This window comes from Euprymna scolopes, chromosome 23 (genome assembly GCF_053919585.1).
Source record: "Euprymna scolopes isolate OS-2025 chromosome 23, ASM5391958v1, whole genome shotgun sequence".
In the NCBI taxonomy this organism is placed as follows: Eukaryota; Metazoa; Mollusca; class Cephalopoda; order Sepiida; family Sepiolidae; genus Euprymna; species Euprymna scolopes.
The window spans coordinates 54,666,563-54,685,736 of NC_136504.1; the positions used below are offsets into that span (position 1 = coordinate 54,666,563).

The following is a 19,174-nucleotide window of genomic DNA, read 5'->3' on the forward strand; positions in this document are numbered from 1 at the left end:
TGAATAATGTAAGACCAAAAGAACACAAGAAATCTATACTATAACATATTTAAATGGTCAAAAAATCCTCGATTTTATTAAGATCAGGAAATTGTCAGACAGACAGATACACAGACACGTTTACTTTTATAGATATATAGATTAATACGTTAGCATGTGTGTTATTTTATATGTCATGCTTACATCCGGGTCGTTTAATTGTTATGTATTTCCCTTTCTTGCCATAAATTATTTTACCAAGAATTCTTCATAAATTTTGGTTTCGGTTTCGATTATGGCTGATTGTACTTAACTCATCTTTTTTTATATAAATGATTTTATCAAGAATTCTTCATAAGTTTTGGTTTCAGTTTCGATTATAACTAATGGCACTCCAGTAATCTATTTTTATATTGAATAACGAGGTTGCCCAGGTGTTTGGAGGTGTGTATTGAGCAAAAATAAAAAAAAGTGGCACTACGCAAGCAGTAGTAACGTAACGTAACGTAACGCGAAGGAGGAAAAGAACATGAAAATAACGTAACACATTAGCTGTTGCTCCTATTGCGAAACCGAGACTGACATAGGTTTAAATTAAGGCTAGATAATCGAAAAGAGGCGATGACTTTCGAAAATATCGACAAAAAAACACTGTAGAAAAGTGCCCAGTTGAGGGTGAAGGAATTAATGTTTTGGCCAATTTTTCGATATTTGTCGTCCGAAGGGTCCATCTTCAGAATGATACTGATTTCATGAAAATCCGTGGCCTCTGTCGAAAGTTTTAGGCAGACATACATGGGGACACTTAGAGGCGTATATTATTAATCGTCATCACCTCTGGTCCGTAGTGAAGGGGTTCCTGTCCTTTTTTGACTTTTTCCGTTTTTGCAAGTATTTATCTATCGGTGATCAATTTGCTAGGCAAAATGTTTCCAAAGACAATAGTAAACAACTTGCTCTTCTGGTTCGCAGAAGATATGGGTGTGAACCCATTAATGGAAGCAAACATATTTTCAATTTTTCAAAAACTGTTCTTACAGAAATTGAAAATAGAGTTTTGTCTAGGGGTTTAGATTTTTGTATTCCCCCTACGAGTATAAATAAAGAGAGAACACTTTCTGCCTTTGAAGTTTTGTTCTCTCAACTTAGACATAATGTGCCGAATTCCCCGGAAAAAATTGCTGGGATGAAATCTAATTTAGTTGCCTTAGCTCACCGATACAGTAACCCACCTGTCGATCATAGCGACTTTGTCTGGAGCATAACGCAATTTAAAACTATGAAAGCGTTTAAGTCTAATACTGATATTTATATGTGCAAACCGGACAAAGGTGCAGGAGTGGTGATTTGGGACAAATCGGACTACGTTGAGAAAATGGCAGTTATTTTCAATGATGTTTCGAAATTCCGTAAACTCGGCCCCGTCGAGTTGACGGATAATACTTGCAAGAACGAGGTTAAAATGCAAAGACGTCTACTTGCATTATTTAAAAAGAAGGTTTTTTGCAAGGGTGTCTATTACAGGATTAGGCCCTCTGGGTCACAACGTCCCAGAATGTATGGTCTCCTCAAAATCCATAAGCAAGGTGTTCCACTGAGACCTATTTTATCAATGGTTGGTTCAGCACAACATTCTTTGGCTCAGTGGCTTATGGAAATTCTGCAACCTGTGCGCGAGTTATATACCACGCATTGCATCCCAGATTCTTTTCAGTTCGTTGATTGTGTACGTAGGTTGGATTCAAATGCAGAGACGTCTTTTATGTGCTCATTTGATGTCTCTAGTCTCTTTACCAACATACCGTTGGATGAGACTATACGTATATGTACCGACACGCTCTATGATGGTCGCCTGACTGCTCCACGGTTTTCTAAAGAGATTCTTATTGAACTCATTTTAATGTGCACTAAATCCGTAGAGTTTAGTTTTTGTGATATTATGTACTGTCAGGTCGACGGGGTTTCAATGGGGAATCCGTTGGCCCAAACTTTAGCGGATATTTTCGTCGGGTACCATGAATCCGTTATGTTTAATTCTACAACTAAACCCACTGCATATTTCAGATATGTTGACGACACTTTTGCTATTTTTCCATCGCAAAGTGAAGCGTCGATATTTTTTAATAGGTTGAATTCCTTGCATGGGGCTCTTAAGTTCACTATGGAAAGTGAAAAGGACAATTCGCTTCCTTTCTTGGATGTTCTTGTTGAACGCTCAATGGGGGGGGGGCTTTCTCACTACAATTTATAGAAAGCCGACATTTACTGGCCTATATGTGGACTGGTTGTCTTTTGTACCAAAATCACGTAAGGTAGGCCTAATTAATACTTTGGTACATAGAGCCCTCACGATTTGTTCGCCTAACAGATTAGACGCCGAACTCGATAAGATCAGGGAAATATTCATCAATATGACCTTATTGATGACTATATTTTCAAAAAGGTTGCGGATTTTAAATCCCCTAAAAAGTTTGGACCCTTGAAATGCCCGGTTTATTTAAAATTACCGTGGATTGGGGAAAAGAGTAATAGACTTTCCAAACAGATTCGCAGAAGTATTTACGACTGCTATTATTCTGTGTCCTTGCGTTTGGTATATACTACGAGACCTGCTTTCCGTCTTTTCGCAAGGATAGTTTGCCTTACATCCAAAATAGCAATATTGTATATCAATTTAAATGCCAGTGCGATGCTGGTTATGTTGGGCGAACATCCTTGCACCTTTTGACTCGTATAAACCAGCATGTTCCATCGAAGATCAGACAAGGGAGGATGGGGTCTGGTGGTCTCCTTCCTTCTGCAGCCTTGGACTCTGCTATTGGCCAGCATTTGGTTGACAACCCGTGATGTGCCGATAGATATAAAATAGATTGGTTTGAGGTGCTACATGAAGCGGGCTCCAAAAACCATTTAAAGATTCAACCTTCTTTGTGCCGGCAAAAGGAAACATTCAACGCATTGTTTCTCTTTGGGGAACTTTGAATCTTTTCTCCCGTTTTTGTTTTTTGTTTTTTTCCTCCCTCGTTGTGCCAACATTTTAATCGTTTTTAAACGTAAATAAATTTATTTTAGTGTCCCCGTACTTTTGGCACATTTAATAAGTTCCCCATTAGAACTCTTTATTTTCGACACAATATTATTTTGTACGCTATCGATTTTCTCCTGATGAGATGATAGCCGAAAGAGCTCTCGAGAAACTTCCGCTTATTATTTTCAAAACTATATATATATATATATATATATATATATATATATATATATATATATTAAAAAATTTTATTTCGGTTTCGATTCAAGCTAATGCGCCCAAGTCATGTAGATATTTTTGTTTTTATTTTTGAAATTGCAACTTTATAATATATAAAAATCGATAGAACATTAACTCTATAATAATATATACGAAATCTGCAAGAATTAAAATATCATATTTAAGCGTACTTTACGACTGGGCTTTGCCTGGCGTTCTTGCTAGCCTAGATAAATACTTTTACAGTTTTAACAAAAAAGCTACAATAAAATCAAAGCGTCTCCATTTACACTGAACATCTACAGAATGCCAACATCAATATATTACATATGAATGAGTCCCCTGTGGAATTTCCACATGCCCCGCTAGTTATAGGTAAATGCAATAAATTGTTTTTCAATGTAGAAGTTTAGTTTTCCATCTACTTTAAAAGGACAAGTTTATTTGAAAAGGACAAGTTTATTTGCTACTGTACCCCCAATGAAGCAACTACCTGTATCATATTTATCCTAGTCAAAATAAAGCTTGGTGATTATACCTTAACCTTTCAGCCGTGTTATTCTTACTTTGGTTGAATTGACTGTGTGATCGGCCGGTAGGTGGGGGCTTATATTCTTATCGGTCCGGCAACAAGTAGAAAACTAATTAGCGTTTAATTGGATTTTCATGTACATTTTAATCCCCACTTTATAATCATGAGTAATTACGCAACACATGATTGGCTTAGAAAGTCGGCGATCATACCGCTACATAAATAACACTTCAATGATATCTACTCTAGGCATTAATTCGATCGTCCATTGGGTTTTATAATTTTAGATGCTATGTCATCAATTTAAAGGAATTATTTATAGAAACCAAACAGCCAATCAATATGATACACAGTCGTTTGGCATGCAGTCATTTCCTTTATATAATATAAATGAATAAATCTGCTGATACCAGATCAGGCTGAAGATACCGGATTCCTGACCTAAAATGCAAGAAGCATTAATGTTATCATGCTTTATATTCCCTTTACATTGTTGTTGGTGTTTTCCATTCCCTTGGCATTTGGGTTGGTGCATCTGCAACAAGTCTCTCGCTCCTGGACAGGGTTCAAAAGAGAGTCGCCGACCTAATAGGTCCCGAACTGTCATCTAATCTTCAACCTGTGTCCCACCAATAAAATGTTGCATCCCTCTGCCTGTTCTACAAGTATTTTAATGATGGATACTCTGATGAACTACAAGCCCTTGTACCCCCTTGACGTAAATACCCCCGACAAACCGACAATCAACACAGTAGATGTAAGAAAGCCTTCTACTCTAATAGTTTCTTCGCTAGAACTGCTAGATTTTGGAATTTCCTTCTGGTTTCCTGCTTTCCCAACTGTACTGGCATGCAGAAGTTCAAGTGTAATGTAAACAGACGTCTTGCTGCTCAACTCCCTACATTGTATCCCTGCAATTTATGTCCCGGATAGTAGCTCCCCCCAAGTCAAAGTGGCAAAAAAAAAACAACCAAACCAAACACCATGAATAAATATTTGAAGATAGAAAACAATTATGCTTCAAGTTGTTTCTAATATTATTCGATTCGGCATTAAAGATCCTGAGAAAGATTGATATGCCACAAAAAAAAACACTACTAAACACCATAAATATATATTAGTGAATGCAAAGAACATGTTGCGGACCAGGATATAATACCCTAGCTCGCCACAAGAAAATAATGAAACGAATGGAATTGAAGGAAACAAAGACTCAATTGATGGATAAGATAAACGTCGTTTATTTACTGTTGAAAGAATGAACGTTTTAGTTATAACATGTGTTCATGTCCGCGCGTATGTAACCAATGTTCGTTGCGGGACTGGTGTTGTAGCAAGAAAAGGAAATGTGTGTTCATCTCAAGTTCGGGTCACTATCGTTTGTTCGCGCGTGGGAAGAGAAATAAGTGTTGTAGTGAAAATGAGAATGACAGTCCAGCGTGTAGACAAAGAAGAGGATATGACAGTTGACATCAGTTAGCAGTCAGCTACGCGAAGGTGTTCTCATGAACCAGTAGTAGATAGAGAGAGAAAGAGTGTGAATGTGTACATACGGTCTGTTAGCTAGTGCCCCATACATAGTAGTAAGTGGGCGTGACGCACGCGGGTGGTCCGAAGACCGGCCGACCAGCACGGAAGCTGGGCTGGAAAAGGAAGAGCCGTTTGTTACTCTCTCTTTTATACTCGTTTTCGGTGGTCCTTTGCGCATGTGTATATTTCCTTAGAAAGCGGAAGTGACGTCGTCCATGTGTGCGTTCGTGTGCGCGTGTGTGAGTACATATGTATGGGTTAGCGTGTGTGTATATACCGTGAATGTGAGTGTATGTACGCGAACGTGAATATGTGTACATGTGTGGACGTGGGCGCGTATGTTTGTGTGCGCGTATGTATACGACATAGCTTGAAATGTGAATGTGTGTTTTTGTGTGAGACTTGAAAAAGGCTCGTACAAACTTGAAACATTTTTTTAATCCAAGATGACTAGATACGGTAGTAAATATCCCGAAAAGGTTTGACATGTCGTAAAATAAAACAATCAAACCAAACGCCATTAGTAAATAGTTGAATGTATAAACAACTTGAAGCATTTTTTTTTATTTTGTTTATTTTTTTGTTTTTTTCGAAAAAAAATTAAAAAATTCGGCATGAAATAACCCGGAAAGGGTTGATATGCCGTAAACAAAGCAACCTAACACGTAAGCACGGTCATGCCAGTGAATACAAAATGGCGACGCAACAAGCTCATCTCGCCAACTTGTACACTTTTATTATCGGCCCTCTCTTTAGATTTCATAGTTTATTTTAACAACGTATAAATAAATTTTGAAATCAAATTAAATTAAGGCCCAGAGTTTTGCAAATCAATTACATTATCGCGATGCAACGGTTTGAAGCTGCTTGTTTGTTTAAAAATCTGTCTAGAATTTTCGTGCTGAAATTTGATTAGATTTTCGAATATGTTGTGTGTGTGTGTGTGTGTGTGTGTGTGTGTGTGTGTGTGTGTTTCAGTTTGATTTTGTTTTTCCTTTCTTTTTCCTTTTTTCCATTTTCCCCCTTTGTTCCTAATTCCTTGTTAATCACTAATTATTTTCACAGTAGAGTGTTATAAGCAGAGACACAACAAACATTTTTTAATGAATCTGGTAGACGCGTTTCGGTCTTCATTATCATCGTTAAAAATGTAACTTAATTACGCTTTTATAGCGTGTCCATCCATTTATTTTGGGCAACTCGAAAAAGTTAATAGGATTATTATTCATTTTTTATTGTTCTCCTTTTAACTTTAAAATTGCTTTTTATTTTGTTTTCTATATTTTTTATTGTCTGTTATATCCGCTAAAGAGATTATATTTTCGGTCGAGTTTGTACTATGTTCATTTGTGTATAGTCTAGTATTCACATCACTTGACCAATTATCAACAAATTCGCTCTAAATATCGGAGATGGCCTAATTAAGAACTAATTTAATTTTAGGATATATATGTCAAGCTGCTAGAAGGACTTTATCCTGGCTTGAGATCAAAATAGACTTCGTAGCCTAGTAGGGGACACCCTTTTCTCTTCCCTACAGAAGAGACCTTGCGAGCCTGTCTCTGCTTTTTTTGTTATTTTCGTGGCAAGTGCTCGTCTGAGCTCCAATCTATGCCTCCCGCTTGCCAAACTTTCACGAAAAACACTCGTATAACTGAAACCACTCAATAATTTCCCTCACTCTTTATCTGTGCCTAAACCTAAACGTAGATTCCATGAACAAAGCCTCTTTCTTAGAACTGCACGAATGTGGAACTTTGTTTCGTTTTCCTGCTTTCCAGCTGACTACAATATGGTCGTCTTCAAGTCCAACGTAAACAAGTTCTTGATGAGCCGTTCCCTTAAGTAATCCAATTTACAACATTTCTACCACTAACAGTTACTACGATATTATCCCACTGACTACCGTACACTTATTAACCCTTATCCTCGAGTGGCCTCCGGGCCTTGATAAGTGGTGACTCCTTGGTAAAAAAAAAAAGTTACGGAAAACGTTAGCATTACATGTTCGATAATAACTTTGATTCGGTTCATCGTAGAGATTCCTTACCTGGACCATATTGTAGCCAATGAAGTGCTGCATCTTTATCATGTCTTTGAAAGTAGGGTCATCATCGAATTTTAGCTCCTGATTTATCCAGATTTTATCTATGGACATGATCCTAACAGTTGTAGCCCGATCGTTTAGTGGGTAGAGTGTCTTTGTTAATCCGCACTGTAAGGATATCTCTGTTACGTCCTGGGCATGTAAACCAGCACCCAGGGTGTTACACACGATATATAACCATAAGCGCATGCCCCTTTAGATCAAGGGGTTGATATAGATCTACGACGTCTGATCGATAAAAACTGGCTGAATTACATTTAGATTGGAAATTTCCGATCTAAATGCTATTAAGTCAGTTATATATATATATATATATATATATATATATATATATATATATATATATATATATATATACATTTTGTATAATTCTAGCCCTTCTCCTCTTCTGATGAGAAGCATTTGATTTCAAAATACCATGACCTAAAGAGGTTTCTTTTTATTTTTTTTTTATTTTTCTTCATTGTTCTGATAATATAATAAAGTTATATATAACTTTTATTCTTCAACTATATATATATATATATATATATATATATATATATATATATATATATATATATATATATATATATATTTCCCCCAAAACCTCTGGCCTTAAAAATTGCTGCTATGGTTTCAAACGATCTAAAATAACAGCAAGGGGAGACTTGATTCCAAATATTTCTCATATGTTATATCTCTCCTCTTTTGGAAATAGGGTACGATCATGAATATCTCCAGTATCAAATAATCCTTATACACTGTGAAATTTTTTTTTTTTTTTTTTACACAGGCATCACCACATTATCAAGACCCGGAGGCCACTCGAGAATAAGGGTTAAAGAGTGTACAGTAAAAATTGGACAATATAGTAATCATTAGTAATGGACATTCGGTAAATTTGTTAACTTATATGGAACGGCTCATCAAGAACTTATTTACGTTAGACTTGAACACAACCATATTGTAGTCAGCCGGAAAGCAGGAAAACGGAAGACAATTCCACAGGCGTGCAGTTCTAAGAAAGAAGCTTTGTTCATGGAATCTACGTTTAGGTTTAGGCACAGATAAAGAGTGGGGAGAATTATTGACACTGTTTTCAGCTAGACGAGTGTTTCTTGTGAAAGTTTGGCGAGGAGAGGCCATAGACTGAAGCTCAGCCGAGCACTTGCCATGAAAATAAGGATAAAGCAGAGACAAACTCGCAACATCTCTTCTGTGAGATAGAGGTTGCAGGGAAGAGAAAAGGACATCTCCTACGAGGCTATGAAGTCTATTTTGAACCCTATCAAGGATGGACAAGTCCTTTCTAGCAGCTCCTGCCCAGATGTGGCAACAGTATTCCATCCTTGGACGTACCTGGCTCTTATATAGACAGAGAATTGCACCAGCAGTGAGATATCTACTAGATCGATAGAAAGATCCCACCATTTTTCCAGCGGTCTTGGCAACAGATTTGATGTACGTGTTCCATTTAAGATCAGGAGTGACGGTCAAGCCCAGAAGCTTGTCAAAACTTGAGGCCTCCTGAAGACGAGAGCCATTCATTTCAATTGATGCCAGATGTGGATCAGAACGTTGATGATGTAAAGAGAGAAGCTTGGTTTTAGATGCATGGAAAGTAACCAGCTTTTTACTTTATGTATGAAAACCAAAGAGGGGAGATATAACATATGAGAAATATTTGGAATCAAGTCTTCCCTTACTGTTATGTCAGATCATTTGAAACCATAGAAGCAATTTTTAGTCTCCTCTCCATCAAGGCCAGAGGTTTGGGGGGAATATCAGATATTTTGTAGTCCATATGCAAAACTAGGAAAACAAATGACTATGATTGAAACATTTTATCGTTATAAAAAAGTGACAAAAATAGGGTCTGAATTATGGATATATCTATACTTGTAACAAAATTGAATATTGAAATGCTCATATCTTTGGTTCTATGATATGAAACTACATGAAAATTTGCTAACTTTTTGAAGATTATAATACTATTTTATGGTTAAAATTTTATGACAATTAATAAAAAGAACCTATATTTTCAAACCAATAAAATATTTCCAAATTTGCCTACATTTGTATATACAGAGTCCTGTAGGCCAACTTTAGTTTTGCTACCTTGGTTTTTACATCTGTGGCCTTATTAGGCCACTAATATATATATATATATATATATATATATATATATATATATATATATATAGAGAGAGAGAGAGAGAGAGAGAGAGAGAGAGAGAAAGAGAGAGAGAGAGAGATATTATGCATGTCTTTAGGTAGCATTATTTCATTTTTTTAAATTGTATTATATATATATATATATATATATATATATATATATATATATATATATATTATGTGTGTCTTTAGGTAGCGTTACCCTTACAAGACTATCCATTCACATGAAATCACTTTTTTCCTTACGCTATTCCCTCTGCTTCACTTTTTGTTAGCAAGTAAGATCTATGACTTACTTGTAGTTTCATCAAATACTTTTGCAAGCAAATTAAATATGTTTTTAACTCTTTTTCAAAGTGTTTTTTAACATGTTTTATCAACTACCTGTTCTCATTATAAACTCTATCTCGTATTTGGTTGTATCGAGCATCTCTGGTTGAGATTACTTTATAAATATTAATTCTTTAATATTTATAATATACTTTAGTTTTACCATCTTGGATCATTTGGCAAACTTAAGTGTAATTTTTATTTTATTATATATATATATATACTTTGAGGTATTGAAAGGAATTACAGGTTGGTGAATCTCATGGTTTCTAGTCTTATAGAATACTAGACGGAAATATTCATATAAGACAATCCCAGCCAAATAAAATTGCTCAATATACTAGATAGAGCAAAAAGATTTGTTAAACATTGTATTCTTTGAGTCAAGCAATGAATTTTAGATTTTATTTGAAAATTGATCTTTTTAAATGGAATTTGAATATATAAACTAAAATATGTATTTTGAATTAATGTTTAGCCATCGATTTATTTTATTTTATTATTATTATTATTATTATTATTATTATTATTATTATTATTATTATTATTGGCTCACATGGAGCTTTCACAGAGGTCATCATAGGTCTGATTGAAAGCCTGTGGTGTTTCCTGGAAGCTGAGTGACAAGTCTCCCCAGACTTCAAACACTCTCCACCTCCTTCGATAGTATTTGCATATAAATTTGCGTCATCGCAACAGCCTCTCACCATTGATTTCTCGCTGGCAGCGGCCATTGGTCTGTACTGGAATTTGAGTGGCACTAAGCCTCTCCAAAGTCTCAGTTCTTTTCGCACTTGTCCAGCGGGGGTTTGGTTAGCGCTTTCTCCTCAGTCTTTCCCTCCTCCTTGACCCTTCTCAGCTCTTTGTTTCACACTTTTTTAGAGGAGGGGCGGTGATGGGGCAATGGGAAGGTATGCGTGATGGGGATGTAGTTGTTGTCGATATGCAGCTTCATTGTCCTTCATTCCCTGTAAAGCTTCTTCATGTTTTGCCTCTGCAGCAGATTGTCTGGTTCACGCATGTGTTTCATGTGTATTATTCTCCGCATTCAATGGTTTTCCTTAATATTTCAACCGTTTTCATTATCGTTAGTCGTTGTATCTTTGCAGCTATTCCTCTGATTCCAATTTCTCCCATTCTTTTTTCAATGTGTTTCGGGATTGTTCCTAATGTTACATGATTTTTTTTTTTAATGTATATATGTATATATATGTAACTTTAGAGCAGAAACAAGCAAAGAAAGAATCGAATTCGACTTACCTCGTTTGTATTTTGTTCATGTTTTTTTTCTTTCTTCTTCCCCCCCCCCTTATTTTTTTAATTTGACAGTCTTGATTTCTTGATTTTGGGAGGGTTTTGGGGGGGTTTTTTTTTTCAATAATCTGTCCGTGGTAATAAGTTTTTTTTTAGCCTGATCTTTCCTAGCCGTGTGGTTGTGTAGATGTAGAAAAAAAAATGTACTAAATTTAAAAATGCATACATTTTTTTTTTGTGAAATATGGAAGGGGGGATGTTACATGATAAGGGCTGTCCCCTTTTCATGTAAGTATAAAAATAGAGAGATTTAGTTAAAATGAAAATGAAATAGAATAGGCGAAATTCGAACCTCGTAATTTAGGTTTAGGAAGATTACGAGAGAGAATTAGCAAATGGAATGAAAAAAACAAACCATTGTGTAGATTAGAGATAAAATAGTTTTAAGAAAAGAATGTGCATTGTCAATTCTGTTATGAAAATTCAATTGAAGAATGCAACAATAAGATAATTTAATAAACATGTTTTTAACATATTGGAAAAATAGGTTACTGGGAATATAGATTAAAAGGAAAATAGGTTACTGGGAATATAGGTTAAAAGGAAAAAGTTTGGACACGCATTTCCAGAACACGTGAAAGAAGACACATGTTTTAACATGTGTATGACGTCATGGAAAATGGAAAGTTCTCGATATAGTTAGAAACTTTAGAGTTAAGCAAAGAGAAACTGAGAGAGAGACTGAGAGAGAGTCAGAGGGAGTCTGAGGTCGACAGACGATAGTCTGGAGTTGGAAGTCGAACGTCTAGAAGCGAGACGGTCACCTTTGAAACATAGAATGTGAAACTTTGAATTCCTGAAAGCAAAGCCACTGGCCGGTCCATGGAAATAAACCCATCATGTGTTTTTATAAACGTCGTCTTTGTGTTGTAATTCTACCAAAAGGTAAAGTGGAAATTGTCATTATATGCCTTCTATATCATGTGGTTTAAAATGTCTTTACATACACATCTCATATCTACAATGTGAACACTAAGACTGTCTCCTCACTCTAAGCGCTTCTACACTTCTAAGTATGAACATTTTATATATATGAATCTCGTCATAACACGAACATCTCTCTCAACAGCAACATCTCTTAATAAGACTCTCTCTTAATAAGACTCTCTAACATGCACTTTTAATAACAACAATAACAACAACAACAACAAGAAAAGAATAATCATAATAATAATAATGAACTATATATATAACACTAATGCTTCTACTATTATAGGTATTATTCTGATTTTCTTCATCTTCCATATCGCTTTCAGTTGTCTGTCTAGCTCTGTGTATTTGCTCCGTTTCTCCTTTTCTTTCATACTCACCCTGTGGTCAGCTGGGACAGCAAAATCAATGATTTGACAGGATTTTTCTTTCTTGTTAATTATTACGACATCTGGTCTTCTTGCTTGAATGGGTTTGTCCGCCTGTGTGTCCATGTCCCATAGGATTTTGTGGTTCTCGTTTTTATGCTTGCATTATTATTAATATTATTATTATCATTATTATTATTATCATTATTATTATTATCATTATTATTATTATTATTATTATTATTATTATTATTATTATTATCAGCATTATTATTATTATTATCATCATCATCATGATCATTATCATTATTGTTATCATCATCATCATCATCATCATCATCATCATCATCATTATTATTATTATCAGCAGCATTATTATTATCATCATTATTATTTTAATTCATGCTTTGAAACATGATTTAAATCATAAATCTATTACGTCACGCCAAAACTACGATTATTTCGTTAAGTTTATGTTTTAAGCTCTATTTATAAGAAAGTCCAAACAACTCAGTTGGTAAAACCGAAGACTAAAGATCTCAAGCTTTCGATTTCCGGTCTTGGCATTTGCTTTATTTGTTGAAAATTTATTATTTACTATTAATGCAAGGCTTTCCACTTAAGTAAAGAAGTTAAGATATCTCAATATCGAAATGAGACAAATTCTGAAATATATTTCTTACATTTGCAAAAACTGAGACTAACGAAGTAACAGACACAGAGAAACAGTGATACAGAGAAAGTGACCGTTATACAGGGTGGAACAATAAAATTGTCCCCCTAGAAAAGACGACATGATTTCATTTCCGTTTGATGAAAACCGGTTTTCTTTTTTTGTTGCAGACCATCTACTAGTTGGCCAGTTGTGTACAAATCCCAAGAGCGATAGTTACCTTCTATCATGTCTTAAAGTGACACAATGTTCAACAAGCGAGATCGGGCATGCGCTGCTGTACAACTCATGCTCTCTACCGATCCAAGAACAGGACCATTGCCAACACCTTCAAAATGCATCATTGGATTGCCAAAATAATAGAGATGTGCCCAGGGTGATGAAAACAAAGTTCCCAGCCACGGTTATGGTCTTTGGTGTGGTTTCAAGTGAGGGCCACATCATGCCATCTCACATTTTTAAAGTCGGCTTGAAATCAACCCCAAAGAATGTGCTAAAGAGTGTGGTGATCCCCTAGTGCAATCAGGTGGCCGCTGGCAGAACCTGGGTGTGGCAGCAAGAATCGGTGCCAGCCCACAAGTCTTAAGAGACCCAGGCTTTGCTTCAGAAGGATTGCTATGACTTTGTACACTTTTCTCACTTGCCTTCCCCCTTTCCTTCCCCGACCTGAACCTGCTGAACTACTTCGTTTGGTCATATATCGATAACATCACCAACATGACCTCCCACAATACTAAAGTCAGCCGGATCATTGCCATCGACCGAGTATTTACCCAGCTCCCGCCAGTTCTTGTGAAAAAGGCCTGCTTCCAGTTCCAGACCCTATCGAGGTAGTGATTGAGGCTGAAGGCGGCTACATTGAATAGATGTCAACTCCACTACATAATCAAGTTACCTGAATTGATTTTTTTCAATAAAAGCTTTCAAATAAAGCTATAGTGTTGTTTTCTTTAGGGCGACAATTTTATCGTTCCAACCTGTAAAATGGGTGGATATTGAAGATTTACAGCCGTTGGTCAATTCCTCCGTCAAACTTCAGTTAAAGGCTAGTCGGGCTTTTGCTTTCTGTAGATTTCGCTCCTTGACTCCTTAAATAATGACATTGCTTTAACATACCATAGTCTTGCCTTTTACTAAAATTTAACTTTTCAGTTGTTAAAAAAATTAAACAAATAATATGATACATTTAAAAATATATCTGTTGCAATATTTTTGGTATAATAAACAGGGTATGATTACGAAAACTTAAAAGACAGGTGTCATAGGAACTGACCAATCAAATGCAATGACGTTCTGCTATCGACCAATCAAAAACAGAAATCATTCCATAAAATATACTAGATCTTTTAGAATCTCTGCACATAATTTTTTTGTGTTTACATTTTACTCTTCATCTGCAAACTTTACAATGCAAGACTTTGGCTATCCAATGGGAAACTATATTCTTCTTTGTCTGCAAGCTGTTGCAATCAAAAGCTTCTTTGTATTGAGACTGCCATTTTGTTTGGAACAACATTTCTGTCGCTTCTCTTTGTTTCTAAAACTAAAATGGTTCACTGAGACCACATTTTTTATTGTTATTCCTATAAGCATTTATTTCTACAGATCAGATTTTTATAAGGATAGATGGTTCAAATTAGCTATAATTTTTTCTCCATCACTCCTGAACATGAGCTCAGTCTAATATAACTAAACTATCGGTAATAATGCCATCCCCTGCCCAATAACCATGTTATATATAAAATAGAAAACTGATTTGAAAGTATTTTTTTGCTTAAATGTATAGTTTATGGTTAAAAGTCAAGTAGCATGGTCATTTTGCTCCTAAACCAATGAAGATGAAATGTCAGCTTATCTCTACACTAAATTGTTTCAGACTAAAAAAAAATGTCACTTATGGCAGAACTATTTGCAAGCCTCGTCCTTTCTGGCACTTCCGAATTGGTGAGGTGAAAGGGATTCTGCAGATGACCCTGACTGTCTGAAGGCACTAAAAATTGACCTTGCGCCACATCCTAATCGATTGAAGAGAATGGTGGGGGGGAGGTTAATAAACAGAAATAAATCTCTTCTGAGCCGTTTTGAATTTATTTCTTAACTCTATTATTCTGTTGAAGGATAAGGCCAACTCACATCCGTACTTCTGCAGGACATCTACATTCAAGAATTTAACGGAGATCCCCGAGTTTTGATGACAAATTCCCGACTTGGCCAAGATATGCAATAGATAAATTGGGACATTGTCCACCTCCTTCTATTTCAGCAGCATTGCTATCTCCTCCTTCTCCTCCTCTTCCACCTGCTCCTACTATTACTACTTTTCTGTCTCCTTTTTCTTCTTCTTACATGTGCTTACTACCAATTAATCAGCCTCCGTCCGCTATTTGCAGTTTTCCTTCCCCCATAAAAACGCACTAGAATACTACCATTAACTTAACCCTAATCCTAAGTCCAGATGGCAACAAACCCTTCACCACCACAAAAATAAGATCGAAAGAAATATAAATAATAGACAAAATGAAGAAAAAAATTATTGGCCTTCCTTCCTTGCAGTCTTCACACCCACCTCCCAAAATACATAATAAATCGTAACAAAAAATAAGTGTGTTCTGTTCAGATAGCTACGTAGTCAAGACTCGGAAATCTGTATATGTACTAAAATTCTTTGGGGGTCTATTCTGCATTAGCACCATCAAAATTATTGTTATACGACTACTCTCTTCCACTCGTACTATATTCTCGAAGAATTCAGCAGTCGCAGCTGATGAGCATCTATTTTCTAAGATAACTGGTTGTTTCTGATTTCTGTCCATAGGAAATTCCACCATGTGCAGCGTTATTCATTCCTGCAAGCCCGGGATGCAGCGGACAGTTTACTAGAAGATGATGACGACGACCCACCCCTTGACCCTAACCCTAACTTCAGCCATATTGAAATGACTGACGATCAAACGGAGGCTCTAGCAGGGGGAGGTAGAGTAACATTTCCTTCTTCTTCTTCTTCTTCTTCTTCTTCGTCTTCTTCTTCTTCTTCTTTAATAACCAAACTATTTCACATTCAGAAAAAAAATGTACATTTGAAGTCTTCGGTTTATTATTCTCATTCTGGTTGTTATTTTAACAAAGACGTGCTGTTCATTATTTTAGTGCTTATACAGAGAAGGTACCGTACTCGTTTTTTTTTTGTTTTTTGTTTTTTTGTTTTTTTTTGTTTTTTTGTTTTTTTTTGTTTTGTTTTTTTTCTGTTTTTTTTTTAATATTTTTAAGTTAAATGCAGGCTTTTCAATCGTTTATTTATCAAATGTTTAGGTTAAAGTGCAGAATAGTTACAAAGCAACCTCCTCTCCACATGTTAAGAATAGGTTTCTAAATGATAACATTATTATTTCAGCACGGTACCTTCTCTGCATAAGTACTATGATTTTCAAATATAGGTGTTGCATAACAAATGAATGTACTTATTATCAATTTTAAATGGCAATTCACTAGACATTGACGATTGAGTCCTTATTACAGGCAATAATAGCTAAGAATAATATCATTACCTTTATTTTATTGTACTAAATCTGAGTTAATCAACGTTTGTTTCCCCGAGGCTTTTTTCCTACATATTTTAATCACACAAAATACATGTTGAAATATTCCTTAATTTTGGTATCGAGTTACGTTTAAAAAAACAAAATACTTGAACTGTCCTCATCATCACCATCATCATCATATCGTATGAATCCGAAGATTCTATTGTTGGTATTGGTTTCCCCGATGTTATTCGAGTCAGATTTCTTTCTAGAAAGACATCAAAGATTGCAGGAGAGACCATGTGAAGGTTGCCAACATCCTAAGTGAAAGTGATTTTTGTGGAACGCACTGGATTCGGACTTGGAACACACAGGTCGTCAGTCTGTGTTGTTAACTATTAGACCACCATCACCTCCCTGAATTGTTTTAATTAGATGTAATTTGCAATTAAATAACCATGTCACCCTTCTTTTACTAGGCTTCTGTCTATCACTCTTACTCTCCCTTATGTTGTGTGAATCCCTATCTTGGTTTTATATCTGACGTTGGTGAAAAACTTTTGCTAATTTAAAATTTTATCTTGAAAATGAAAAACTGTCCGTTTTTGAAAATCTTTATTCATAACAATAATCAAATTTACTCTTTTTAAATTGATTCCATCTGTCAATGAGCTTATACATTACTCGCTTTTAAAATTATTTAGGTTTCGATGTGAAACATTAATCTAACCCATGTTTAATCTCATCTTGTGATGTTCTCGTAAGGTCGTCTAAACGGTTTTGTAATCTTCGAAAAAAAAAAAGTGGGTTAGCTCAGGAATATATGCAGGATGGGGCAAGATTTCCTAACCAAATTCTCTGAGATAAATTTTGGTCAGTAATGCTGTTTGAGGACGAGCAATTATCATGATGGAAGATAATTCGCTTTCTGTTGACGAAAGAAGGTCGATTTCAGGTTAACATCTCACAGAAAAATATGAGTGATACTTTGATAGTCTATAAAAAAAATTATAAATTAATCATGGTGATACGTTTAAGTAATAACAATATGCATAAACTCGATTTTAATTGATGTGGTAACAGTATTCCATCTTTGAACATATCTGACTCCCATCTCGATAGAGAATGTGGTGCTTATCCGTGGTTACAACTAGATTCAATATGGATATACAAAAAAGCAAGAAAACAAGAAAACGTTTACTTACTTGTGGAAGAAAGACAAATACTGCTTACCAAAACTTACGGAAATTCATCCAGTAGTTTATATATATATATATATATATATATATATATATATATATATATATATATATATATATATATATATGTGTGTGTGTGTGTGTGTGTGTGTATATATGTATGTATATATATGTATGTATATATATATGTATGTAAATATATATATATATGTATATATATATGTATATATATATATATATATATATATATATATATATATATATATATATATATATACTGTGTAAACAAAATCAAGACTTCAAAAAGGTGTTGATAGCAACAAAAAGTGTATTTCATTTTACGTCTATGTATATATATATATATACTTCAGAATAGTTTTTTAACAATCAATTGGTATGGAAATCTGTGATTATAAGGTTTACAAAATATTACTAGCAGTAATATTATATAATGTTCCCATCTAAATAAGAATTGCTCGATATACAAGATAGAGAAAATAAATTAAATTTGACTTTGGCAAATGGGGTGCACACCTTTATAAATATTTGCTAATATTTTCTCTCCTCTGATGAGGTGGTAGACATCGAAACCCTAATGGTTAAGGAGATTAATATACTAAAGTATTCTATGTCTTGCTTAGAATAATAAAAATCTTTGATATGAAACTCAACCACTTCATTTCAATAAGGTTTTTTTGAAATTCATTGAATCACAATTTAATATATATATATATATATATATATACACACACACACACACGGCACAATCACATTGACATGCCGGTTCTTGCCAGATCACTGAAGTTAAGCAATGTTGAACCTGGCCAGTACCAGATGGGTGACCATTTGGGAAGAGTAGGTGCCGTGTGTATCCCGTGCAAGTCGTAGAAATTTTCAGGTTGGTATCTGGGGGCGCATTAATTCACCGGGAGAGATGCAGCCCTAGGAGAAGGAAACTCTGACGTAAAAACTTGCAGTTTACTGTATACTCTGTCCTGTGGCAGTCATCTGCACTGACAAAGATTAGCAGTAATACCAAAAAGTGTGGTTGGTTCTACACAAAGCTTTCACCATTATAAACAAATCATCTGTGTAGATTTCTGAACAACTTAGTTGTTGTGGCGGAAGCTCATACATTGAAATCAACGGGAGAGTCCATCATATATATGGGTGTGTGTGTGTGTGTGTGTGTGTGTGTGTGTGTGTGTGTGTAATGAATTCAATTTTTAGCCGTAGGCAGAATATCAATGCTGTAATTATGATTTTAAGGGAGGTAATTGCATTTTTTTT

The 19,174-nt window shown here is 35.2% G+C and overlaps 1 protein-coding gene across 2 annotated transcripts in view; it reads left to right on the plus strand.

The window, feature by feature from the left end:
* LOC145245901 (VPS10 domain-containing receptor SorCS3-like) overlaps nt 1-19,174 on the plus strand; it is a 1,435,182-nt gene that overhangs the window by 1,385,846 nt on the left and 30,162 nt on the right. The window contains exon 25 of one of the 2 annotated variants that reach the window (XM_080107637.1): nt 15,983-16,140. The exons of the other annotated variant lie outside the window; for it this stretch is intronic. Coding sequence (XP_079963763.1) covers nt 15,983-16,140 — 158 coding nt within the window. The remainder of the gene's footprint in view (nt 1-15,982; nt 16,141-19,174) is intronic. 2 annotated transcript variants of the gene reach the window in all.